General features: G+C 42.1%; 1 protein-coding gene across 2 annotated transcripts in view; it reads right to left on the bottom strand.

The window, feature by feature from the left end:
* Window positions 1-26,642, bottom strand: part of FRMD3 (FERM domain containing 3) — a 235,002-nt gene that overhangs the window by 9,235 nt on the left and 199,125 nt on the right. For both annotated transcript variants that reach the window (XM_040417038.1, XM_040417039.1), the window contains exons 10-13: window positions 25,630-25,718; window positions 23,455-23,529; window positions 21,216-21,284; window positions 15,698-15,831 (exon numbers count right to left, since the gene is read on the bottom strand). In XM_040417038.1, coding sequence (XP_040272972.1) covers window positions 15,698-15,831; window positions 21,216-21,284; window positions 23,455-23,529; window positions 25,630-25,718 — 367 coding nt within the window. The remainder of the gene's footprint in view (window positions 1-15,697; window positions 15,832-21,215; window positions 21,285-23,454; window positions 23,530-25,629; window positions 25,719-26,642) is intronic.

Raw genomic sequence — 26,642 nt, 5'->3', positions numbered from 1 at the left:
TGGAAAAACGGATCACGGACGCGGAAGACAAACGGTGCATTTTCCGACTTTTCCACGGACTCATTGAAAGTCAAAACGGAAAACGGAACAACGGCCGCGGATGCACACAACGGTCGTGTGCATGAGGCCTAAGTGAAATGGTGTAGTTTTCATACATTTAAAAAAACACATGCAGATGATGATTTTAAAAAAACACATGCTTTTTTTGGTGCATGATTTAATTCACGTTACTTTTTGATTAATTAGGTTTTTATTATGTTATTGAGCAAACTTGTTGTTCTGTGTCTTACTAGGGGTACTACTGTACGTGTGTATTACCAGCCATGAGTAATGCTCACGATTTACTGCTAACTGTCGACTGCACCTGGACTTTCCATTGTTGCACACGGGGAGTCCAAGTGTGTTCCAGCAATTAGTGGTAAGGCCCCTTTCACACGGGCGAGAATTCCGTGCGGGTACAATGTGTGATGCGAACACTGAATCCGGACCCATTCATTTCAATAGGGCTGTGCAGATGAGCGGTGATTTTCACGCATCACTTGTGCGTTGCGTGAAAATTGCAGCATGTTCTATATTCTGCGTTTTTCATGCAACGCAAGCCTCATAGAAATGAATGGGTCTGTGTGAAAATCGCAAGCATCTGCAAGCAAGTGTGGATGCGGTGCGATTTTCACGCATGGTTGCTAGGAGATGATAAGGATGAAAGCAACCCCGGACCCCATTAAAGTGTATTCACTGTATTATTTTCCCTTATAACATGGTTATAAAAGAAAATAACAGCATTCTTAATACAGAATGCTTAGTAAAATGTGGATTGAGGGGTTAAAAAATAAAAAAAATTAACTCACCTCATCCAATTGATCGCGCTTCTTCTTTCAGGACCTGCAAAAGGACCTTTGATGACGTAATCGCGCTCACCACGTGACGTCAGCGCAGGTCCTGCCGAAAGAAGATAGAAATCTTCTATCTTCACTCAGCAGGACCTGCGCTGACGTCACCGCGCTCACCACGTGGTGAGCGCGATTACTTCATCAAAGGTCCTTTTGCAGGTCCTGAAAGAAGAAGCAAGAAGACAATGCCTAATCCAAACCCGAACTTCAGTGAAGAAGTCCGGGTTTGGGTCTGGGTACCACATTCAGTTTTTTTTCACGCGTGTGCGAAACGCATTGCACTCGTGCGGAAAAAAACATCGGAACACAATCGCAGTCAAAACTGACTGCAATTGCGTGCCTACTCGCGCGGTTTTCCTGCAATACACACGCGACGCATCCGGAGCAAATCCGGCACGCCTGTGTGAAAGAGGCCTAAGGGTGCTCTCACACATGCCATTTCGATACGGTTTTTCAAGCCAAAACTAGAAGTGGATTAAAAAAGGAGTAGAATATTTCTTATGCAATTTCCCTCTCTTACCATCTTCTCCTGATAATGGCTTCAAAACCTGCATCACAACGGCACACATGAAAGCACAAAAATCCAATGACTTACTGTAATTATAAAGCACCATAAATTAAAAACTCACAAATAACATGCGCTGGTAAAAGCAGCATCTGAATGCATTTATTTAAATGCAACGAAAGTGCATATGTGTGGTTACCCACAATGTGGTCACCATCTGGTTACCCATAATTTTACACCACAGACTTACTGCAGATTTGTAAAAGCCATCAAAATCTGTAAGTTGCAACGTTTACAGAGGATTTTTCTGTTGCATCAAAGTATGTCCCTATGTGAGTCCACTATAAGGGTAATTACACATTTAGTTTTTTATTTTGAGTACATAAATAGCTTATTAAAATCTTAAAGGGTTTCTGTCACCTGAAAAATAGGGTATTAAGCTGGCTGACATTAGTGATGTGCTAATGTCAGCTGAACATAAATATATTACTGCCATCTCACTGCCTAAAGACTTTATTGAGAAAAACGAACTTTTATAAAATGCTAATTAGCCTCTAGGAGCGGGGGGGTGTTGAACCTGCTCCTAGAGGCTCCGTTTGCCCACCTCTTTTCACACCCTTCTTCTCTCGATTGACAGGGCCGAGCAGCGCTGCTCTCCTCCCGCCGGCCGTGTCTGCAGTGTCGGCAGTGTATATCCTGCGTCGTTCAGTAATCAGCGCAGGCGCAGTGAGGAAGCCAGCAGCCGCCGAGTGTCCATCCCTCACTGCGCCTGCGCCGAATACTAAACGGCGCGAGATTTACACTGCAGACACGGCCAGCGGGAGGAGAGCAGCGCTGCCCTGGCCCTGTCAATAAAGAGAAGGGCATGAAAAAAGGTGGCCAAACTGAGCCTCTAGGAGCAGGTGCAACACCCCCCACCCCCGCTCCTAGAGTCTAATTAGCATATTATAATAGTTTGTTTTTCTCAATAAAGTCTTTAGGCAGTGAGATGGCACTAATATAGTTATGTTCAGCTGACATTAGCACATCGCTAATGTCAGCCAGCTTAATACCCATTTTTCAGGTGACAGAAACCCTTTAAAGGAGTTGTCCTCTCTTTAATCCCCAACAATAAGATCTTACTGGGACCCCTGGCAATCCAGGGAAGGCAGCCCCTGACTTGTCAGTTTCACTGCAGTGAAGGGAGGCCCATCAATTTAGTTAATGTGTCCCTTTATGGCAAATGTAAAATGGTTTCCAAAGAGGATAACCCCCAGCCGTTTAATACTCTGCCTTATTAACATCTACATATCCAGTGTAGGTGTTACCAGTTGGCCACGACACTGTGGCCACAATCTCGGCAAACCATGGCAGCCGATGGCCTCACAAATTTGCTGGTTAACAGAGGTATAGCCCTTTAGTCAATGAGGTTGTGGCAGCCCGTAGAATCCCAGCCTTGGTATTTATGGGTGAAACTTTCCATACAATAGAAAACCTTTACAGATATCTGCTGTCGGTCGGCATCTGTCATGCTTGTTCCTATCACGAAAGCTGGTCAACCTAAATCTGCCATCCAAAATCTCTGATGTATGGCCAAGCTTTAGTATTTCTCAAAACAGTTCAGTCCCATCATGCTGGCTTATATGTGCAGGAAATGTACCGTTCTGTGCTTGATGAGGCGAAGTACTCTTTTCATCCCTTGATATCTGGCTTGCTAGGTGGTACTAGACAAGTGTACAGTATTATAAGTATAGAAATTAAGCACACATATTAGATGCAAATCTAGATTTGTGAAAAGGGCCACGATGCACGTTCACAGCATTGCACACACACAGATGCCAGCTAAAGTACGAGGCAAGCAGGATGCAGAAGACCTAGCAGCTGAATAGGCAGAAAAGAAGTCCAGACAGTGACAATATAACACATTGACAGCAGATTTACAGCAGTAGTAAGTTCAAGCCATAGTTAAGGAGGAGAATACAAATAATAAAACCTAAACTCACTCGTATAGTTTCTAGCCTGGGAAGGAAGTCCATTGCTCACGTGCAGGCTTTCTCTGTGAGGCTCGGAAAAAAAGTTGAAAGGTCAGGCGCAGTTTTCTGCGTTCCTTTGGATTGTCTAGTACACTACTTGATGCTACTAGCATAAAACTTCCAACAAATTTCTATGTTACCATATACCAGGGTTTCCTAACTCCGGTCCTCGGGACCCACCTGCTGGTCAGGATTTGAGAATATCCCACAGAATGAATACCTGTGTTAAGTCCTGATGCATGGACACTAATTATATCTGCTCAATACTAAGGAAATCCTGAAAACATGACTGGTAGGTGGGTCCCGAGGACCGGAGTTGAGAAACCCTGCCCTACAGAGTTCAAAGGGAGCCTCTCAAAAGTTTCTGTATTATGATCATATTTACATGCCCATTGCTGCACTAGTTATGTACCTCAATCTAAGGAACAAAGGATCTCTGCAATCTGATATTCCACTATTTCATTATGTCTGATATATTAATAATGGCCAAGCTTTCAAATAGATGATGAGGCTGAGGATCTAAGGCAGGATAGAGCATGAAACATACAAAACATACTCTGAAATAACATACCCCTATAAACTCCTAAACACAGAAAGATGGTACGTTACCACAGCAAGAGAATATGTGCGGAACATTCCCATACCGCTGCATGAGTACATGCAGAACAAGTCATTATGAAAATCATATAGCACATAACAATCTCTTTCTAACAAAACTAGAACCCGCCCTGTACCTCACATGGATCCAGGGATCTCCTCACTCATTGCTCTGCTAGATTTATAGCAAGCTGACAGGTCAAGGGGGCATGTCCATGCTCTCCCTATCACAACTCAGTTGTAGGATGAAACTGAGCATGTGCGGCCTTCTCAGTGAGCAGGACAAAGAAATAAGGAAAAAGAACAAACAGCAGGTGGCGCTATACAGATACATTTTATTGCATAACTCAGTGGCTATGCTAAATTTTTAATTACATGCAATTACAAAAGAATCCAGGTCCTGGTTTCAAAACTGTAGAATATTTTTAGTGGGAAAACCTCTTTAACATTTCAAAGTGGTTTTACAGTTTATATAAAATCCTTTCCGATCAATGATAATTATTATATTATTATGAAACAGCGGCCAATAGAAATAATTAGCTAATTAGATCTAGAAGCTTCACGTTCTCTGCATCTGACATGCCCTCTCCACTTTGACTGCCAGGGCCAGACGTGATAATGTTTTCACTGCCTAGTCCTGTCACATAAAGTGGAGAGTGTGCAGCAGATGCAGAGAGAGAAGAGCCTCTAGGGGTAACGGCAAGGCCCCCTTGCTCCTAGAGGCACATTTGCATACAATGAATCATTTTCCTGAGCAATGCGGTCATACGTGAACATGTGACCAACACAGATGCCTTCAGCTGCCAAGAGCACATGCAACAGGTCAGCCAGTTTCATAGCTACAAATCTTCTGACAGATGATAAATGAAGTTCCAGCACTGCAAAGTAATTGTTTTGTCGCTTGTCTCTTTATTCGTAGTAGCAAAATTACACCATGTGGATGAAAACCTCACACTCCAACACCAGTTGACGCGTTTCAGACACTTAGTCCTTAGTCATAACTGTTATGACTAAGGACTAAGTGTCTGAAACGCGTCAACTGGTGTTGGAGTGTGAGGTTTTCATCCACATGGTGTCATTTTGCTACCACGAATAAAGAGACAAGCGACACAACAATTACTTTGCAGTGCTGGAACTTCAGTTATTATTGTTTTGCTACCAAAGGACTTACTTACCGGTTCCGTGCACTGGGGGCTGATTAAATCTACTAAAGGTGATCTGGAAATTTACTATGGACTTCTGACAGCTGCCCTTTAAAGGGATTGGCCACTTTCTGGCTACTGCTGACCAATGCGTATGTAAGATGACGACTATGGCACTTACTAATATAGACTTTGTGAAATTCTGCACCATTTTCTATATTTTATAAGGTATACTCCCTTGTTTACAGAGTCTTTAGTGCTCTCCACACAGAGGTCCTGTCCATAAGATGGCTGCTGATGGAGGGTCATGTGACCAGACAAGTCACCTCCATGTGATGTCTCCTGCAGTCAAACACTGCACATGCACTAAATTCACAACAAAACAAGTAGAGATGGCAGGTCCAGTGTATTTGAATTGAGGAGATATCACATGTAGACACATGGGACCCCAGCCAATCAGCTGTTTGAGAAGGCACCAGTGCTCCTGTGACCGCCGTGGCCTTCTGCCTGCTTAGCAAGCACAGTGCCGTACATAGTATAGTGGCTGTGCTTGGTATTCACTTCAATGGGGCTGAGCTGTGGCTAGGCCATGTGACTGATCAACATGTCATCGTTGGCCTAGGGAAAGCTGAAGGAAGGCCGCAGCGCATCATTGCCTTCTCAAACAGCTGATCGTCGGGGGTCCTGTGTGTCAGACCCCCATCAATCAGAAACTGATGGATATCCAGAGGATAGGTATTAAAGTCTCAGAGGATAGGTCATCAATATCTGATCGGTGAGGTCTGACTAGTGGCATCCTAGTGGATCAGCTGTTTCAAGGATCTGGAGCACTGGTCCATCTCTTCATACTATACCAAGTACAGCGCCATACACATAGCTGTGCTTGGTATTGTAGCACAATCAAATTCACCTGAAAAGGACTGAGCTGCAGAAAAGACATGTAAACAGCCGATTAGCAGGGGTGTCGGACTATGACCCCCACCAACTAAATATTGATGACCTATCCTCAGGTAAAGTCATGAATACATAAAGATGTTGTCCTGTTTCAGGAGGAAACTGAACAGCACATGCAATCCACCCTCAGTAAAGAATAGATCACTTATTACCCAACAGATCCTGCAATGTCTCTCCAGTTCTCCCGGTAGGGCTCTGTTTACCCGCCTGCAGCAACAACAACATGTCACCACTGCAGCCAATTACTGGCCTCTTTGGTGCACTGTCAACATGAATGTCACAACTGCATCCGGGTTAACAGGCGGCAATGTGGGAGCTGTCAGGTAAGTAATAATCTTTCTTTTATTGCAAGTGGATCACATGTGTCGTTTGGTTTACTACTGAGACTGGACAACCCCTTTAAATCCTGTAAAAAAACAGTTAATGTGAACAGAGCCTGGCTCAGCTCGCAAATTGCAAACATTGAACACTATGATTGCACAGATTTAGGACTGCACTAAAAAATAAACTAGTGCACTACGTGCAGGCGATGCAGTGCAATAAATCCTTGACTAATCTTATAGCTATCTGTGGATTAATTCATTACTTTGAAGCCTGTAATTCACCTATGTAATACTCATATCGCGCCTTTATATTTAGAAACTCTGCATGTATTGCATTTCTGATATTTGGAATATTGTTTTTAAGACAAAGAAGAACAATAAAAAGTAACAATATTATACTGGAAAAGCCTTGTGTGGAGAAAATAGGCTACTTGTCCATATTCATATATGCGGTTATCCTGCTGATCCTGGATTTCATCTGGGTCAGAAAAACAACCTGTTCTGAAAGCTGCATTAAAACATGAACCTGACTGAAGATGGAACATGAGGCTGTAAGGTATAATCTGTACCTGAGAATATGGGGTGCCATATCTTTTATAATTTATTATATACACTACAAACATCCTACTTATAAGGCTACATTCACACGAATGTGGTGTTTTGCAGATCTGCAAAACACGGACACCGGCCCATGTGCGTTCCGCAATTTGCGGACTGCACGTGCCGGGGCTGTCATATAAAATGCCTATTCTTAATAGGACATGTTCTATTTTTTTGCGGGGCCGTGGCACAAAGCAACGGATGCGGGCTGCACACTGTGTGCCGTCCACATCTTTTGCGGCCCCATAGAAATGGATGGGTCCGCATCCGTTCCGCAACACTGCGGACTCATTCATACGGTCATGTGAATGTAGCCTAAATATCATTAAAATCCACAAAGATTTGATAGGATGTGTTGTGGCTGTGTTTGCAAAAAACTACTGCAGACAAAAGCCAGTTAGGGGCACTATAGGGAGAGAAAATTGGAGATGTACTGAAATTGGCTAGATTTTAGATTTTTTAATCAGGGATAGAGAGTAAGTGAGGTACTGGTCACTGTCCTAGCTTTTTAATGCAGCATGCTAGATAATTCTACACTACAGTGGGCTCAGCATGCATGTTGGTACCTGCATCCCTGGATTTAATGGAGGCTGTTATGGCACCAAAAATGGTAAAAAGCAGAGTGGACCCAGCATGCATGTGGAACCTGCACTCCCTGAATTTTATGGTGGCCATTATGGCACATAACAGGTAGTATTTAGTGCTAGGTTCCCGTCTTATAGAGATCGCCTTGACGTTTGGCAGACGGGCCCAAATAATTTTGTACAAAATGTATTTGCCAAGAATCTCAAATTTGCAAAATAAGCGTAGCATTAGCACCAGAATGTTTTCTAAAATTATAGCATTATTGTACTTTATTTGTGTTTGCAGAGTCCTGCTGCATTGTCTTTTTTTCTTTATGTTTCTAGCCATGGCAGCGTGCACCTGCACATTGGGATGTGCTGACTGACCCCCTTTTTTTTGTAGTTCTACACTACAGTATCATTCAGATATTTTTCTGAAGGAACAATAAGCCATTTTTTTTTCTTGTTTTGTAAACATTTTCTACAGTACATAGGCTTATTGCCAGCACCCCAAAGGAATTTCCCCCTTTTTTTCTAAAAACCAGTTTCTATTTACTGTTTGTAATTACAGTTTATTATGGAAAGAGCAATACTGCAATAACGCCATTATTATATCTGTGTTATTGAATGCCTTGTATATTACTGCAAGATACAATTCAATGTTACAGCCAAAGCACTACTGCAATAAGGCCATTATTATACTGCATTATTGAACGTTTTGTATAATTCTGCAAGATAATGTTCAGTGTTATAGCAAAAGCAATACTGCAACAGCAGCATTATTATACCCATGTTGTTGAAAGTTTTGTATAATTCTGCAAGGTACGATTCAGTGTAATAGCAAATGCAATATTGCAGTAATGCCATTATTATACCCGTGTTACCTAATGTGTTGCATATTACTGCAAGATACCATTCAGTGTTACAGCAAACACATTTTACTGTAAAAACTGCATTATTACCATTGTAAATGTAGAAGGGGAGGGACATTTAAATATGCCTCTGGAAAAAAAACACTTGCCTTTTTTTCTAGTACCGTTTAATAATGGTAAACAAAATGTGAATAGTAGTGCAAACAGCAGTAGCAGCACCAGCCGTCTGGTAAGTAGTAGTAGTAGTAGGCCACGGTTCTCCCTAGCTTCCGATCGGTGCCACAATATTAACAGGATGAAATTATGAACCAGATGGCTCATTCCTCCTCTCAGTCACAGCAGGATGATGTGGATGTCACCTCTGAGTCTGACACCGTCCCTTGGAGCCAGGTATCACAACATTCCTCCCCCTTCTCCTACTTGCAACCCTAGAGAAGCCTTTCAGTTACATCCTTTCTGTCTTCATTGCCCACTCCTAGTGGGGCGCCTACTTTTTTCCTAAGAAGAGGCCACAAAACCCTATTGAATATACTCAAGAGAGTCTTCCTGTTGATGAATTATGTAAGAGGCATCAGCATTTGGACAGCCATGAGGAGGTGGTTAAGGCAGAGGCAGGAGACACAATGCCTAGCTGTGTTATTGTTGTTGGTGGCAATAGTGGCACTTGTAGCCACGGTGGTGACAGTAGAGACAGTTAGCAACAGTGGCACTTGGGGCAAATACATAACAGGGAATTGGAAAGGGGGCCAAGGAGCCCATAATGACATATCACAGTCTGATAAAAGTGGTAGGGAGGGTGAGGACTATGATGATAATTGTGTGTTAGGCAGGCCCTGGGAGCCAGATCAGGGTGCTGAGCAGAAGGAGGACACATCAGAGAAGAAGACTGGTGGCCACAGTGGCAAAAAAGAGTGGAGGCAACATATGGCCAAATCCTCCAAAAGAACTAGTAAAGCTAGATCTGCTTCTTTGTGGTCAGCTTGGGAACTGGTGATCCCACAAATACTGTGGACGCAGGCTCATAAAAAAAACTAGGCCAAGCTCGGCTGACGCTAGCTCAGTGCAAGTCTCTCATACGGTGTTTTTCTCCACACGGCCAGAACACAAAACTGAGGACCTTAAAACACAAACATATGTACAGGGCTCTAATAGAGCACATGAAGCGGTGTCACCAGATTGTGTGAAAAAATAGAACTGTCCAGCATTCTGAATTGGAAGAAGTCTGTCCTCCTTCTCACAATCTTCTTTGTGGCAGCGAGGCTGCATACCCAAGCAGTACAATGTTCTTGTCATCATCATCAGCTGCTTCTTCCCCTGCTAAGACTTCTCCTCTTCCTTCTTGTCCTTCTTCTCCATTGTGAGACATCCATAACAGAATGTGTGGCCATGAGAAAACTATTCGCAACCAGAATAGTAGCTTGTGTGCAAGCTGAACTCCCACCTGGTCAATTTGCTGACAGTGCAGTTGCTGCTGTATGCTAAAATGTAACCTGCATCCTCCCACTGGCTCCAAAACATCCATGAATATATATACACTGCTCAAAAAAATAAAGGGAACACTTAAACAACACAATGTAACTCCAAGTCAATCACACTTCTGTGAAATCAAACTGTCCACTTAGGAAGCAACACTGCGTGACAATCAATTTCACATGCTGTTGTGCAAATGGGATAGACAACAGGTGGAAATTATAGGCAATTAGCAAGACACCCCCAATAAAGAAGTGGTTCTGCAGGTGGTGACCACAGACCACTTCTCAGTTCCTATGCTTCCTGGCTGATGTTTTGGTCACTTTTGAATGCTGGCGGTGCTTTCACTCTAGTGGTAGCATGAGACGGAGTCTACAACCCACACAAGTGGCTCAGGTAGTGCAGCTTATCCAGGATGGCACATCAATGCGAGCTGTGGCAAGAAGGTTTGCTGTGTCTGTCAGCGTAGTGTCCAGAGCTTGGAGGCGCTACCAGGAGACAGGCCAGTACATCAGGAGACGTGGAGGAGGCCGTAGGAGAGCAACAACCCAGCAGCAGGACCGCTACCTCCGCCTTTGTGCAAGGAGGAACAGGAGGAGCACTGCCAGAGCCCTGCAAAATCACCTCCAGCAGGCCACAAATGTGCATGTGTCTGCTCAAACGATCAGAAACAGACTCCATGAGGGTGATATGAGGGCCCGACGTCCACAGGTGGGGGTTGTGCTTACAGCCCAACACCATGCAGGACGTTTGGCATTTGCCAGAGAACACCAAGATTGGCAAATTCGCCACTGGCGCCCTGTGCTCTTCACAGATGAAAGCAGGTTCACACTGAGCACATGTGACAGACGTGACAGAGTCTGGAGACGCCGTGGAGAACGTTCTGCTGCCTGCAACATCCTCCAGCATGACCGGTTTGGCATTGGGTCAGTAATGGTGTAGGGTAGCCCTCCATGTCCTCGCCAGAGGTAGCCTGACTGCCATTAGGTACCGAGATGAGATCCTCAGACCCCTTGTGAGACCATATCCTGGTGCGGTTGGCCCTAGGTTCCTCCTAATGCAAGACAATGCTAGACCTCATGTGGCTGGAGTGTGTCAGCAGTTCCTGCAAGACGAAGGCATTGATGCTATGGACTGGCCCGCCCGTTCCCCAGACCTGAATCCAATTGAGCACATCTGGGACATCATGTCTCGCTCTATCCACCAACGTCACGTTGCACTACAGACTCCAGGAGTTGGCAGATGCTTTAGTCCAGGTCTGGGAGGAGATCCCTCAGGAGACCGTCCGCCACCTCCACAGGAGCATGCACAGATGTTGTAGGGTGGTCATACAGGCACGTGGAGGCCACACACACTACTGAGCCTCATTTTGACTTGTTTTAAGGACATTACATCAAAGTTGGATCAGCCTGTAGTGTGTTTTTCCACTTTAATTTTGAGTGTGACTCCAAATCCAGAACTCCATGGGTTAAAAAATTTGATTTCCATTTTTTAATTTTTGTGTGATTTTGTTGTCAGCACATTCAACTATGTAAAGAACAAAGTATTTCAGAAGAATATTTAATTAACTCAGATCTAGGATGTGTTATTTTTGTGTTCCCTTTATTTTTTTGAGCAGTGTATATATGTACTATTCTGAAAGCACCAAACCTTTTTTTTCTCTCTCTTCTTTCTTCATTTATATTTGACTATTTGCTATATTTTTATATATGGTTATGCGTGAAGATGTTCTTTTGCTGTATAGCAATGAAACAATAAAGAAAAGTATTATGAGCAAGTTAAGATATCGCAACATGTGAATGGGAGATAAATAGCAAATGTAGCCCGGTCCAAGTTTTGAGATATCATACTAGCCCGATATAGTCTGGTTCGGGTTTTAAGGACTATACTGACCTAATATAAGGAGTAATTTGTCCCTCATTTTAAATTATACTTTTGGCCACTGAAGGAGAAACCAGTCAGGTTTCAAAACGCGTTTGGCAAAGAAATATAAAGACAATATAGCGGCAACATAAGAGAATAACAAAGATCCTCTATGAAAGCATCAAACATATGCCACAGAGTGAAGTTGGCATTCAAATATCCCTAATGCGCTGAAAGAAAAGTGCAGGCATGATCAATGAGATGGGCCTTTCAGCCCACCCTCCTACACGCCCACACCACTCACCTTTTCTTCAGCACTGGTGTGAGCGACATAAAAAGGTCAAAAGTCGCAGATTTTGCCGCCAAAATAACCTTTGGCCAAAATCTGCATTAGATATATGCCAAAAAGTGGTGTATATCTAATCATGAATGACCCCCTTAATTCTTTTCAAAAATTGAATTCTTCTGTATGCATTCAGTCACAGTTTTTGCCATATCCCATCAAACTGACTTTTGCCCAGGTGTCCATAGAGGCACAGTTCGGTGCCTTCACCAAAATTTTATACTTTTCAATAATTGAACTCTTCAGTACGCCATCCGTCCGTAAAAATTGTCATTATGGAAATGTGGTGCAATTCCGTGCCTTCACCAAAATTTTATTCTGCTTATGATTTTCTCACTTCTGTGTCATCTAAGAGACAGTTTTCAGTGCAGCATCTGGCGGTGTCACACCCAAATGTTGTCAAAATGAATCAGGCATGGGATTTTACCACACCTATGGCTGAGGCCACTGAATAGATCTGCGATTGCTGACAGTGGCTATTGATCGCTAGCCCTATCACACCACTGCCGTTGTCCTCCTGTCTACTATCATGTTCCGTACCTTATGGCTGCCACCGCCACTGCCACAGCTGCTACTCCCTGCTGCTAATCCCCCTACTACCACTACCATTACGCCTACACAGCCACCACTATTACTCTACTAACCTAAAACAGCTGCACATACATCTAATATCTTGTCTGTTCCATGCTGTGGGCTGCTACTGCTGCGGCTAATATTGCTGCAACCCTTTCTACATCCACACTGTACTGCTACTGCTCCAAAATACAAGGGAGACTTTTTCAGGCTTGTACACAAAAAGCCACTTTTCTTCTGACACATTAACAGTTGTGTGTGTATTTATATATATATATAAACAGGAGCAGGCATCCTATCAAGGCATCATTTTTGGACACTTGTTCCAAACAAACCACTGTTTTTCTCCCATAACACTGTGTTTGTGTAAACACCATCTGCCCCTAATAAGGAACAATTTTTGGAAGGTTTCTAATATGAAAAAGCGTAACACATGTGATGGCACAAATCAAATTTTTTCATAAATGTGACAAATTGGACACAAAACGAATTTCAAGACGTTCGCTCATCTCTACTATAAAATTCTGAAGTTCTGAGTGCCTGTAGCCATCACTAGAGTAGCAATGATAATATAACCCTGTCTTCAGTCAAATCCACACAGAACTGTTATTAAATTCAATGGCTGTGTGAAGAAAAGAGCACAAAAAGGGAGCTAGGATCCCTATAAATTTTGCTATAAAAAAAGGAAGAAAAGGGAGCCAAGATCTCTATAAAAATCGCAGTAAAAAGAGCAAGAAGAGGAAGCCAAGATCCCTAGGAACTAAGAAATTCATAGTTGGACTTTTTTTTACATATCCACAGTGTATGCCATCAGTATCTAACACATGCAGGTCACCAGTAGAGAATGGGGGTCCACGATCTCCCTGGTGAGTCAATCGCTAATCACTGTATCCAGGCAGAGAATAGTGAAGTGGGTACATATGAGAACAGCTCTTTCCATATACCACCATATGCCACCTTGGTTATCCCCATTTTGCCATGTTACAATCAGGTCTATGAAGGATCTAGTTAGCCCTAATAGTACAGTCGGCACTCAGCATCGCCACTGCCTTCTATTGTAGAGACAGACTCACTAAGATGATCAGCAGACAAAAAATGCAGCCAACTTGCAACTGTGCAACCTTCTGTGGAATTGGTGCTGTGTTTTTATGATGACACATAGCAAATCCCCTTAAAAGGGTTGTGCATTGCCATGATATCCAACCAGCTGATCAGCAATTTTAAGGGACCAAGGCGTTCAAGAATTACACTCTCTTCAAAATTTACCTGCGCACACTGTCTACATTGTAGCAGAGGTGCAATGGAATTACTCCTTCCTTTCCAACAAGGAAGCTGTAATTACACTGCACTGCCACTAAAATCAGGTGTGGGGAACCTTTTTTCTGCCAAGGGCCATTTGGATATTTGTAACATCGTTCGTGGGCCATACTAAATTCTCAACTTAAAAATTTGACTGCTATATTTGGTAAAACATATAATTGACTTAAGGGTAAGTTACAGAAATAGCGCTCCAATGAAAAAAAATCAAGAGCGCTGTATTCTTGTAGCACAAAATGGCGCCTTAACCATAATTATTATATAGTACAGGCGCCATTTTGGCCAAATATAGCAGTCTCATTTTATAGGTTGAGAATATTATATATTTAGTTCCTTATCTCTTTATTTGGCATTAATGGCAGACGAGCTCATCCCAGAGGGGTCCAGAGAGGGGTTCACCCAGCTTTCACTCTCCCTGCCTCACGTGAGCACCGTGGTACCTTTAAATATCTGATCGGCAGGGGTGTCGGCTATCAGCTCTGAGGATAGGTCATCAATATCATAGCACTGCACAAGCCCTTTAATGCCCGGCATAAGAAAACACAATGGAACAGAGTTGCTAATGAAAATGTGCCAGAATTCTGCGCACATGCCATGCACCACAATTAAGTATCTTAGAAACATTTTGTGCCTCACTCAGCAAATGAGCATGGCTTGATAGAAAGGGGGTGTAGCGGAAAGGGCAATGGCCTACATTTTGCCAAAGTGTGGGCAGAATTTTGGTACAAGGAGGCACACGACTGTATTTTGCATCAGTATCCGATCTTTTTTTTTTTTTTTGCAGATTGCACATGGATCCATTAATTTCTATGGGTCTGCAAAAAACAGACATCTTGCGGATGACATCTGTGTGCTGTCTGCATTCGTATGTCCGTTCCGCAAATTATAGAACATGTCCCATTCTTGTCTGTTTTAGATGGGAGTAAGAAAAATGCGGAGTGCACAAAAAAGGTATCTGTATTTTGTGGATCTGTGGTTTGTGAACCGTGAAACAGATAAGGTCGTGTGCATGAGGCTTAACTATTAGACATGATTACACTGCACAGAAGTACAATGTGAATCCCCTTTTAGCATCTGATTTCAGTCCTTGGAAGAGGTAAGATGGAGATCATACAAAGAGGTGTGCAGTGATTTTGACAAGAGATGGAGCTTTAGATTGTAGTCACACGTGGCACATTTGTTGCAGAAATTTCTGTGACTGTTCCGTTTATTTGAATGGGATTTTTTGAAAGCAAACACAATGCAGATACACAGGGCAATGATCGGAAATAAGTGCTCACTTGTTTGGCTACATTTACATGCAGCAATCATCGTTTCATTGTTTGTCAGCGGCACATTCCTGCTTATACAGGACGATGTGCTGCCAACAAACAATGATTTCGCAGCACAGCATAAATGACAATAAAAATAACGGAAATGGTGGATTCAGCACATAACTGAACTGAACGGAGCAAAACAAACCCCATCAACTATAATGGGGTCTGTTCTTTTTAGGAGTCTGCTTTTTTATTGGACAAAAATCACTCTTTTTGAAAGAATCTGTGATGGAGCGCCCCGAACCGAGCCTGTGACACAGAGGTGAACAAACCCTTATCAACAAGAAAACTAACCAAGCAGAAATAACAAACTATATAAATGAAAGAGAGTATGAGATAAACCAACTATGCACTTACTTTCCTCTTGTGAGGCCTCCACGTCCTCCTCCTCCTCCTCACTTGGAGATGGAATGAGTGGCTGAAGTGGTTCCATGTTAATGATAAGCTGCTTGTTTAAGGAATAGGAGCTGCGACTGTGCGGGATTAGAGATCTAAATAGAAAAGAAACAATACTGATTATACATCAGGACAACCAAAAATGTACAGCTCTATATACTTTCAGCTACTGTTTTATATAAAACCATGACATCAGCCTTACATTCTAGCTATGCTGTAGACGGATACAATACTGACATCATGGGTGATAAGCCATGCCAGAAATATCTCACTACCGCCATGGGAAATCACTTCACACTGTAGAACACATTTTATAATACTCTCACAATAAACTAGTGCGAAGACTTCACATGATAGTTTGGCACACTGTTCGTATTGAGAGTCATGGCTTTGGCTCAGGTAAATGAGTATTCTACATGGAGGATGGGAAGCATGTAGATACGGGGCAATAGGCTGCCACATGTATGAGTGACATGTGGCTGCACTCCATGGGCCACATGTGGTCGGCACTGTATATAAGCAGCGTGTTACTGACCTCTGTAAGTGGGAGCTTTGTGTTCAATCCTTTATATGGGTTCGATATTAATTGCTATTTGTGGTCCCGTGTCTTTGGCTTTATTAGCTGGCAATCAAATGCATCTAAAGCACACAGATTTCCCCCAGTATGCTGCTGCATCCTTTCCATACAGTGTCGGACTGGGGTATCTAGGGCCCACCAGTAAAATTCGTTCTAGGGGTCGACTAAAAAGCGACATGCAAATATTAGCTGCTCACACAACAGCAGCAGCAGCATCAAGACAGCAGCATGTTTCCTTGTCTCTTGTATACCATATTAGAGAGAAAAGGTACTGTACATGTGAGACCACCTGCTTATTGCATATGGGGGCAAAGGGAACTGAATTTGCCATATACCGTGCTGTGCTAGTTTTAGGCAGGTAGGTAAAAATGCAAAGTAAGAATGATTTCAAAAATAGCAAAGTGAATGAACACGAGAAATGTAAATCAAATGAATATCTACTGTGACCACCTTTTGCCTCCAAAACAGCATCAAATCTTCAAGGTAGACTTGCACACGGTTTTTGAAGGAACTCGGCAGGGAGGTTGTTCCAAACATCTTAGAGAACTAATCAAAGATCTTCTGTGGATGTAGGCTTGCTAAAATCCTTCTGTATCTCCATGTAATCTCATGTTGAGATCAGGGCTCTGTGGGGCCATATCATCACTTCCAAGACTTCTTGTTCTTCTTTAAGCTCAAGATAGTTCTTAATGACATAGACAGTATGTTTGGAATTGTTATCCTGCAGAATAAATTTAAAGCACACGACTCCCTGAATGTAATGCATGATGGACAAGTATCGGTCTGCATTGAGGACGCATTTTTCTGCACCCCATTCCTATGCTTTTGTGCTTAGATGAGTGGAAACAAGGCCAAGCAACTCAACTATGCACAAGAACACTGGAACTGGTTGTCACAGTGCAGTTCACTGGTTGCAGTGTGTACTCGCTTTAGTTGCTCTGGTGTAATGGCTGCAGGCTCTTCCTGCGTAGGCTGGTTGCTTTGGGCAATGTGTAGTTTGCGGCCTCCGGTGTGTGAACTGTGGCTTATGTACGCATGCTCCCTGTGTCCATATCACTGTGTAGTTCTTCACACTTGTTCCGTGCAGGCTGGCTGCATGCACACTGCGTACTGGCTGTGGGCTTTTCCCATGTTTGCTGGTTTGTGTGATGCGTGCTGACTGTGGCCTTATGTGTGTGAACATGGGCCAGTGTATATGGATGCTCTATGTTCTTGTTTGTCTTGTGGGGTTTACCAGGTCAGGTGCTCTCTGGACTCAGCTTTTTAATACCTGTGAGCTGTGTGCCTTAGGAGTCTGTCTCCAGTTTTGCTGGGTACAGGATCTATGCACACTTTGCCACTCTGTCTATGTCCTGATTGTTCGGTATCCTTGTCTTGGCCTAGTCCTTGTGTGCAGCTCTGCCTGGGACCGCCATATAGCAGTGTTCGCATAGGGTCCAGACATCTCTTAGTTCCATGTCAGTGCTTCCTGTGTTTTTGGTTATGTCTGGTGGGAACAAGGTCCTGTGTTCTGGTATGTTTGAGTTCCGGTTCATTTGCTACTCCTGTCCATGCTTGTGTTTGCCAGGACTGCTGGTGCGTTTGTCTCTTGCAGATAAGCGGTGAAGAGTGTCACATTTCACAGCCATCGGGTTCTCTCCTCCCGTTACCCATTCCTTCCCGTCCTTGGACGCATCTGTCCATGGACTTCATTACAGACCTGCCTCGTTCCTCGGGGAAGACTGTGATTCTGGTGGTAGTGGACCGTTACCCAATGCTAAGACGCTGGCGCAAGCGTTTGTTGATCATATTGTTAAATTGCATGGCATTCCTTCAGACATCGTTTCTGATAGGGGCACGCAATTTTTTTCCAGATTCTGGAAGGCCTTCTGTTCTCGCTTGGGGGTTCGGTTGTCGTTCTCTTCTGCTTTTCACCCGCAGTCGAATGGTCAGACCACACGCGTCAATCAGAATCTGGAGACATAGCTGCGCTGTTTTGTGGCGGAGAATCAGGAGGATTGGTATTCTTTTTTTGTCCCTTGCTGAGTTTGCTTTAAATAACCGTCGCCAGGAGTCCTCTGATAAGTCATCATTTTTTGGTGCATATGGGTTTCATCCGCAGTTTGGGACATTCTCTGGAGAGGGGTCTTCTGGTTTACCTGATGAGGAGAGATTTTCCACTTCTTTGTCATTTATTTGGCAAAAGATTCAGGGAAATCTGAAGAGGATGAGTGAGAGATATAAGCGTGTGGCGGATAAGAGACGTGTGCCTGGTCCGGACCTGAATGTTGGTGATCTGGTGTGGTTGTCTACAAAGAATATCAAACTGAAGGTTCCCTCCTGGAAGTTGGGTCCTAAGTTTATTGGGCCTTAGAAGATCTTGTCAGTCATCAATCCCATTGCCTTCCGTCTTGATCTTCCTCAGACTTGGAAGATCCATAATGTTTTTCACAAGTCCCTATTAAAACCTTATGTCCAACCCACTGTACCCTCCTCTTTGCCTCCTCCTCCGATTATTGTTGATGGTAATCTTTAATTTCAGGTCTCTAGGATTGTGGATTCTCGCATTATCCGCGGTTCTCTTCAGTACCTCGTTCATTGGGAGGGTTATGGTCCTGAGGAGAGGATGTGGGTCCCAGTGGCGGACATATAGGGCACTCGTCTCATCAGGGCTTTCCATAGGTCTCATCCTGAGAAGGTGGGCTCTGAGTGTCCGGAGTCCACCAGTAGAGGGAGGGGTACTGTCACCGCCAGTTCTGTGAGAAGATCTGGCAGACGTTCTTCTCTACCTCTTGTATGATGTTCTTTGTTTTGGTTTCACTTTCTCATCTCCTTTCCTTCTGCCAGTTGTCACTTATTTCGACTAATTGTCTTCCTTTATAATCCCTCCCATACTGCCTCACTTTGCGGTTTATACTACTTCCTGGATGAGGTGTTCACTGCTGGAGGCTGCTTCTGCTGTTTGTTCAGATCAGATAAGTCATTTACTTTATTGCGTTTCCTTGCCGGCTTGATTCTAGGTGACCCTGACTCCGTACGTATTAAGTGCAGGGAGCCGGTGGTCGTGTCCCCTCCCTATTATAGGGTTTTCAGGTGTCACACAGTATTAGGTACGCGGGCATGCAATCGTCTACCATTACAGACCCTTGCATGTGCATAGCAGTCAGGGAGAGCTCTTTGGGTTTTATAGGGCTCACCTATAAGCTCCTTAGTTTGGGATCAAGCCAGTCGCTCGTTTATTTATATGTTCCAGCTATCTGCTAACTTCATCCGTGACAAACGACCCCAAACATACAGCCAATGTAGTAAAGAACTATCTTCAGCATAAAGAAGAACAAGGAGTCCTGGAAGTGATGCATTACCTCCACAGTGTCCTGATCTCAACATCTTCAACTCTGTCTGGGATTACATGATGAAAAATTGTGTGCAAGTCCACCTAGAAGAATTGACGCTGTTTTGACTTGTTAAGTGCTAAAAATAAAGTATTACCATTTCTATTTTTGAAAGCATTCTTACTCTGCAGCATTTTTTACACACCTGCCTAAAACGTTTGCACGGTACTTTACATTAACAAAAAATATATACTGCAAAAAGACCAGGCCCTGTGCTGGCGGTGGATCTGCCGAAGTTATGTAGAGGCGCCGGCCTCTACATAACTTTGGCAGATCCACCGCCGCTTCTAAATCTATGCCAGCTACCTTGCTAGCGTAGATTTAGACAATTTTCAACGCCTAAAACAGGCGTAGAAAATGATGAATGAGACGGGCTTGCCCATTCCTCGCCACACCTACTTTTGTAGACCTGGCATGAGCGGGGAAAAGTTACAGATTGCGGCGCAAAGAATCTAATATAGATGTATTTCTGTTAGTAAATAACCCCCATAGACTTCAATTGTTCTGAAAACAGTTTTCACTGTCGTGTGAATATAGCCTTAGTCAATTTCATCACCATCCGCTTTAGGCTTTGTTCATATCACATCTGTGATCTCGTGATGCACACTGTAAATGTATCTATAGAGCTCCATTTACCCAATCCTATTAGCACATCTTTTTTAATGCATAGAATAGTGTAGAAGACCATGCTATTGCATACAGAGAATAATAAACCAAGGAGAACTTATTGACAATGTATGCCACTGTACGCCAGTAGACAGCTATAGATTGCAGTATTTCGTTTCGGAGATAATCGTCAGGAGGTTTTACCATGGAAGAGTCAAACATAATATGAACAGAACCTTTCTGTGATGACCTTTGGGTTCAAGACTGCAGATTTCTGTCCTCCGTGTCAAACTAAGCTCAGTGATCTACTCAGGACCAGTTAAATGGAAGATGTAATCAGAAAACAACCTATTGTTTAAATCAGACTTTTATATTAAACATATTTTTCTAGAATTTGGGTGATTTTTTTTTCCATAATACTTTCTATATTTAAAAAATCCTAAAATCATTAGGCCAAAAAATATGTCAAGACCTCCTGTTCTTTGAGATCCACAACATAGAGCACAGACACAATGGACAGGAGTGGACCTCATTAACTTATATGGGAGAATTTTCTGGGCATGCACTGTGACCTGTGCAGAGATTGGGAGGGAGCAGATGTTGTGATATCTAATGTGATCTCTTTATATAAGTGATACCTGTCATTGCAATTCAGCCTATGATGATAATGAGGCGGCTACTGAAAAGTCTTGACATATTAGGCCTAGTGAAAAAAAAAATTTTAAATTTTTTTTTAAAGATAGATATGTAAATAGTGAAATGGAAAATTAAAACGAAAATCAGTACGAAAAACTATGTTTAACGTAAAAACGTAATTTATACAATAGGTCATTTTCTGGTAATACATTCCCTTTAAAGATCTGGCAGTAGACCTTGATCTACTGGTTGCCTACTTGGGTATTAGGTTATCATTACCACATATTACCTGTGAACTTCTGGTGGGTCCCTCTGGATTTTTGAGCTTGCCTCTACAACTTCTTTTGCAACTTTCCCACTGAATATGAACATAAGTAAAAGACTGTGAATACATACCCAGGGCATTTTTAAAGTTGAATCCATTTTGAAAACAAACTATGGGCCTTACACACAAAATTACAACCGTTTATATCATCAAGGTTCAGGGTGTCACAATTCCCTCCAGAAGCATACATTTACTGTACATGAAAACCCTTACAATACCCTTGTTTCTAGCATTTTTACAGATCATGGCAGCAAAGTAGATCCAGCAGGACAGGCAGATTAAAGTGTTCTCTGATTTCTACATTGTGTGGCAGAGGACATTTTAATCTACAGTGCTATAATAATGATAAAAATTAACTTGAACTCTGAAACATTTGTCCTCCCTATAGTACAAAATGGATGCCCAGACAGATTCATCCTGATGGTACGGCAATTCCATGATGGTATGGTGGCTCGTCCCTGTCACAAATGGCGTGAAACAAGGGTGCGTGCTCGCACCAAACCTGTTCAGCATGTTTTCAGCCATGCTGTCAGATGCCTTTCAGAACAGTTCACTGGGAATCAATCTGAGGTATAGAACCGATGGGAAACTGTTCAACCTACGAAGACTCCAGGCTGTCACCAAGGTAAAGGAGACTGTGCTTCGCAAGTTTCTTTTTGCTGACTATTGTGCCCTTAATGCGGAATCAGAGCAAGAAATGGAAGCCAGTATGGACAAATTTGCAGCAGCATGTGACAACTTTGGCCTCATCAATAACGCGAAGAAAACCAAAGTAATGTACCAGCCAGCTCCGAAAGCCCAATATCAAGAACCTACCATCACAGTGAAAGGACAGAAGCTTCATGCAGTGGACCAATATACGTATCTTGGCAGTAGCCTCTCCCGTGCAGTGACAATTGACATCGAGGTCAACTGCAGAATTGCAAAGGCAAGTTCTGCATTCGGCAGACTGAGGACCATTGCGTGGGAACACTGTGGAATAAGCTTTGCTACAAAGCTTAAAGTCTACCAGGCTGTAGTGTTAACCACCCTGATGTATGCTAGTGAGACCTGGACAGTATACAGAAGACATGCTAGACAGCTGAACCACTTTCACATGACTTGCCTCCGTAGAATCATGAGGATAAGTTGCCAGATACAGAAGTCCTCTCCAGAGCAGGCTTACCATCAGTTTACACCTTATTGATGAAAGCCCAGATGCGCTGGGCAGGCCTGGCCGTAAGGATGCCAGACCATCGCATCCCTAGACAGATCTTCTATGGTGAGCTGTCCAAGGGTAAGCGATCGCCTGGGGAGCAAAAGAAGCAATACAAAGATACACTGAAAGCCTCTCTAAAGTCCCTGGATATCAACATCACCTCGTGGGAATCTCTGGGGCATGATCGTTATACATGGCATTCCCTGATCCATCAGGGTTGCCAGATATACGAATCCAGAAGGACAATCCTAGCACAGGATAAGCGTACACTTCGTAAACATAAATCTGCAAATGCAAATGCTGAAACAAAAACACCTATATTTGTCTGTTCAGTATGCAACAAAACATTTAATGCTAACATAGGCCGTATTAGCCATCTAAGGATACATCGCTAATGGCCAAAGATCTATCTATCAGATGTCAAGGTCCTCATTGAAAACAATAGACAAACAACAACAGTCCAAAATGTCATGGAAGAAAACTCAAGACAAAACTGATCCTCTAGTTTTCTACTGGGTTAGTTTTGTGTCTGATGGCATCTGAGCCAGACACATAAACCTCGTGTACAACATTTCTTTGTCCTATCCTGGATGCAGTATAGGTGCACAGCTCAATTGTCATTAGTTCTGTATCGGCCCAGCAAAAGAGAACTGGCCGGACACAATTTTTACATGTGAATCCGACCTAACATTATGAAACAGTAGTGCAGTATCTGATTTGCTGCCATCTGGTGGTCACATTGCACATTACAATCATTCTTAAAACAGACACTGACATTTTAGGCAATATATATGCAGGCTGACACACATGATTATACTTTTGATAAAGTAGCTAACAAGGATAGAAACACAGGTATTGATAGAGGAATAAGAAGCTTAAATGTCATTGATAATAATAATTTAAATGTTTATATGAGAAGAGGGAACAAGAAAGAAGGAATCTGGCTGATTGAGCACTCGTTCTGAAGTGACTGCATAAGAAATATGATCAATTCAAACTACTTACCAATAACGATACCGTCTCCCCTTAAAAAATATATTGCTACTAGTCACTCTTTTTACTTGGCTTGATTTTGCATACCTAAAAAAAATAATTTCGAAAAAATATTAATCTTTTAAAATGAATGCAAATTATTATGAAAATGTATGTCACTGTATTCAAACACCGAAAACATAAAATGCCATTAGAGTACTTCGGTAATTAAGAAATTAGAGCAGCAGCCAAAATAGATAGACACATAGACAGACAGATAGATATTCGATAGATAGATAGATAGATCGATAGATAGATAGATAGATAGATAGTAGAAAGAAAGATAGATAGATATGATACAGACAGATAGATAGATAGAAAGATAGTAGAAAGATAGATAGATATGATACAGACAGATAAATAGATAGATAGATAGATAGATAGTAGATAGATAGATATGAGATAGATAGATAGATAGATAGATAGATAGATAGATAGATAGACAATAGATGGATAGATAGATAGATAGATAGATAGATAGACAGGAGATAGATAGATAGATAGACAGGAGATAGATAGATAGATAGATAGATAGATAGATAGATAGATAGAAAGATAGTAGAAAGATAGATAGATATGATACAGACAGATAAATAGATAGATAGATAGATAGATAGATAGATAGTAGATAGATAGATATGAGATAGATAGATAGATAGATAGATAGATAGACAATAGATGGATAGATAGATAGATAGATAGATAGATAGATAGATAGTAGATAGATAGATATGAGATAGATAGATAGATAGATAGATAGATAGATAGATAGATAGATAGACAGGAGATAGATAGATAGATAGACAATAGAAGGATAGATAGATAGATAGATAGATAGATAGATAGATAGATAGATAGACAGACTTGGCATTTTCATGTTTTGCTGTGACAGTAAAAGATCAGTCATACTGGATGACACTTTTATATCATTTTCTCAAAATAAAAAAAGATCATTTTGTCAGCAAGTTGAATCAATAATGACAATTCTACGAAAAGGTTACAATTAATATGGCTGTATATTCTGCTGTAAAAAACCGCTGTCATAAGAAAACAGAAAAATGTCCATATCTCAATAAGTAAATAAAATAAGATTCAAAAACTTCTGATTTACTAGTATTATATTAGATAGATATGAGATAGATAGATAATAGATAGATAATAGATAGATAGATCGATAGATAGATTCCCAAAAATGTCAAATAAATCCACAGTACTACTCAAATCCTCCATCACTTCCTCCCTCAGTGGATTATATGGAACAGCTGACCACCTCCGGAAGGAAGAATTCATCTGCAGTTCATCTGGCCCCATTTTTCCAGGGTCTACATATACTTGTATCCCCTACAAGCCCCTCTTTGTTATATTTTACTTTTCCTTTCCTCTCTTTACCCACTGCTCCCCTATCTATCCACTTAGGTCTTCTTCCTCTTCTGCATATTTTAAACTGGTATTAGAGTGTCAGAGAACAAAGTTAAAGGGGTTTTCCAGAATTTTAATATTGCTGACCTATCTTCAGGATTGGTCGACAATATCAGATTGGCGGGGGTCTGAAACCCAGCACCCCCGCTGATGAGCTGGTTGAACGGAAGGCCACACTCCCTGTGAGTGCTGCCTTCCCTTTACCATCGAAATCACAGAGGTGATCAGGTGTAATTACAAGCTGTCCCATTCATTTCTATAGAATGGCTCTGTAGTATACACTTGAATAGGAACGAGTTATCTCATAGAGGTGAATAGGACGGCTTGTAGTTACACAAACAAGGGAAGGCAGCGCTTGCACAGAGCCTTCCTTTTCAACTAGCTGATCGGTAGGGGTGTCGGACCCCCGCCAATGTAATACTGATGACCTGATTGATCATCAATAATAAAATCCCAGAAAACCCCTTTAATAGGAAACTTTATTCTTTACTTCCAGTGGACAAAAATCTTTCTGGGTCATGTGACATGTGACCGTGACCAGTGAAGAGATTTTATTTTTTTTTCTATTTCCTACAAGTAATTAATGAAAGTCCTAAATGAATGGAAATTTATGTAGAAAATATATTGGAATATTTAATTACTTTTCATTATGCAAAAAAACCATTTGTTTGTTGAATCTGGAATATCCCTATAAGATATGACTGCATTCAGACTCCAGTAAAGACTCACTTGTAGAAGGCCTGATTTTCCACCCCACATTTCCACAGATGTTTACAGGCTGCTGGTGTTGAGGTATGATAGGTTAAAACAGTTTTTTTCTAGATGTATAGAAGAAAAAAAGATCATAAATTGTCGTTAGATTTCACATGACCGATTAGCCATTGCTGTGTTTTGGGGTGAACATCACCATCATATATTGTATAATCACTTTACATTCTATGGAATATTGTACTGCAGCTGAATACGTGGGCATATATTTGCCTTAATGTTTGATTTGTGAACACCCGAACACCCAGGACCCTTGCTAATCAACAGAAAAGAAATGGCTTGCCTGATGCTTGGTCCCAAGTGAATGAATAGTAAAGGACTGCAGTATCAGGCACAGTGAAGAGGATGTAGTACTGTTTATATAGGTGTATATTGAAGGTTTCATAAGCATTAGTGTTGAGCGAGCACCAAAGTGCTTGTGTGCTCGATTAGAACACTTCGCGATGCTTGGGTGTTCTACTGAGCATCCGAGCACAATGGAAGTCAATAGGAGAACCCCAGGCACCCCCTGCTCTGAAGAGGCGGGGGGGGGGGGGGATACAGGACTCTAGTTTGGCTTAGGAGTCCCTGCTCTGACTCCATATATAGCTATATCCATATATGGAGTCAGTGCTTGGGGACACCCAGCGTATTTAAATTTAATTTCTGAAAAGGTTCTGCCAGGATTCAAACTCCCAAGCTTGTCTATTAGAGGCAAGGACCTTATCCTCTCAGCTATAAAGCTGAATGCTAAACTGTGTCAGTTTAAACCTCATAGTACTTTCTGATTTAGTGAGTATTCCTATTCAACAGAAGACTTATTTTATATTTCTGTGGAGGTTAACATGTAGCTGTATAGTGTAGTGGTTAACGTCATTGCCTCTAATGTACAAGCTTGGGAGTTTGAATCCTGGCAGAAACATTTCAGAAATAGACATTAACTCCTTAAGGACCAGGCCATTTTTTGCAAATCTGACTGGTGTCACTTTATGTGG

This window comes from Bufo bufo, chromosome 2 (genome assembly GCF_905171765.1).
Source record: "Bufo bufo chromosome 2, aBufBuf1.1, whole genome shotgun sequence".
In the NCBI taxonomy this organism is placed as follows: domain Eukaryota; kingdom Metazoa; phylum Chordata; class Amphibia; order Anura; family Bufonidae; genus Bufo; species Bufo bufo.
This window is presented reverse-complemented; position numbering and strand designations above follow the sequence as displayed.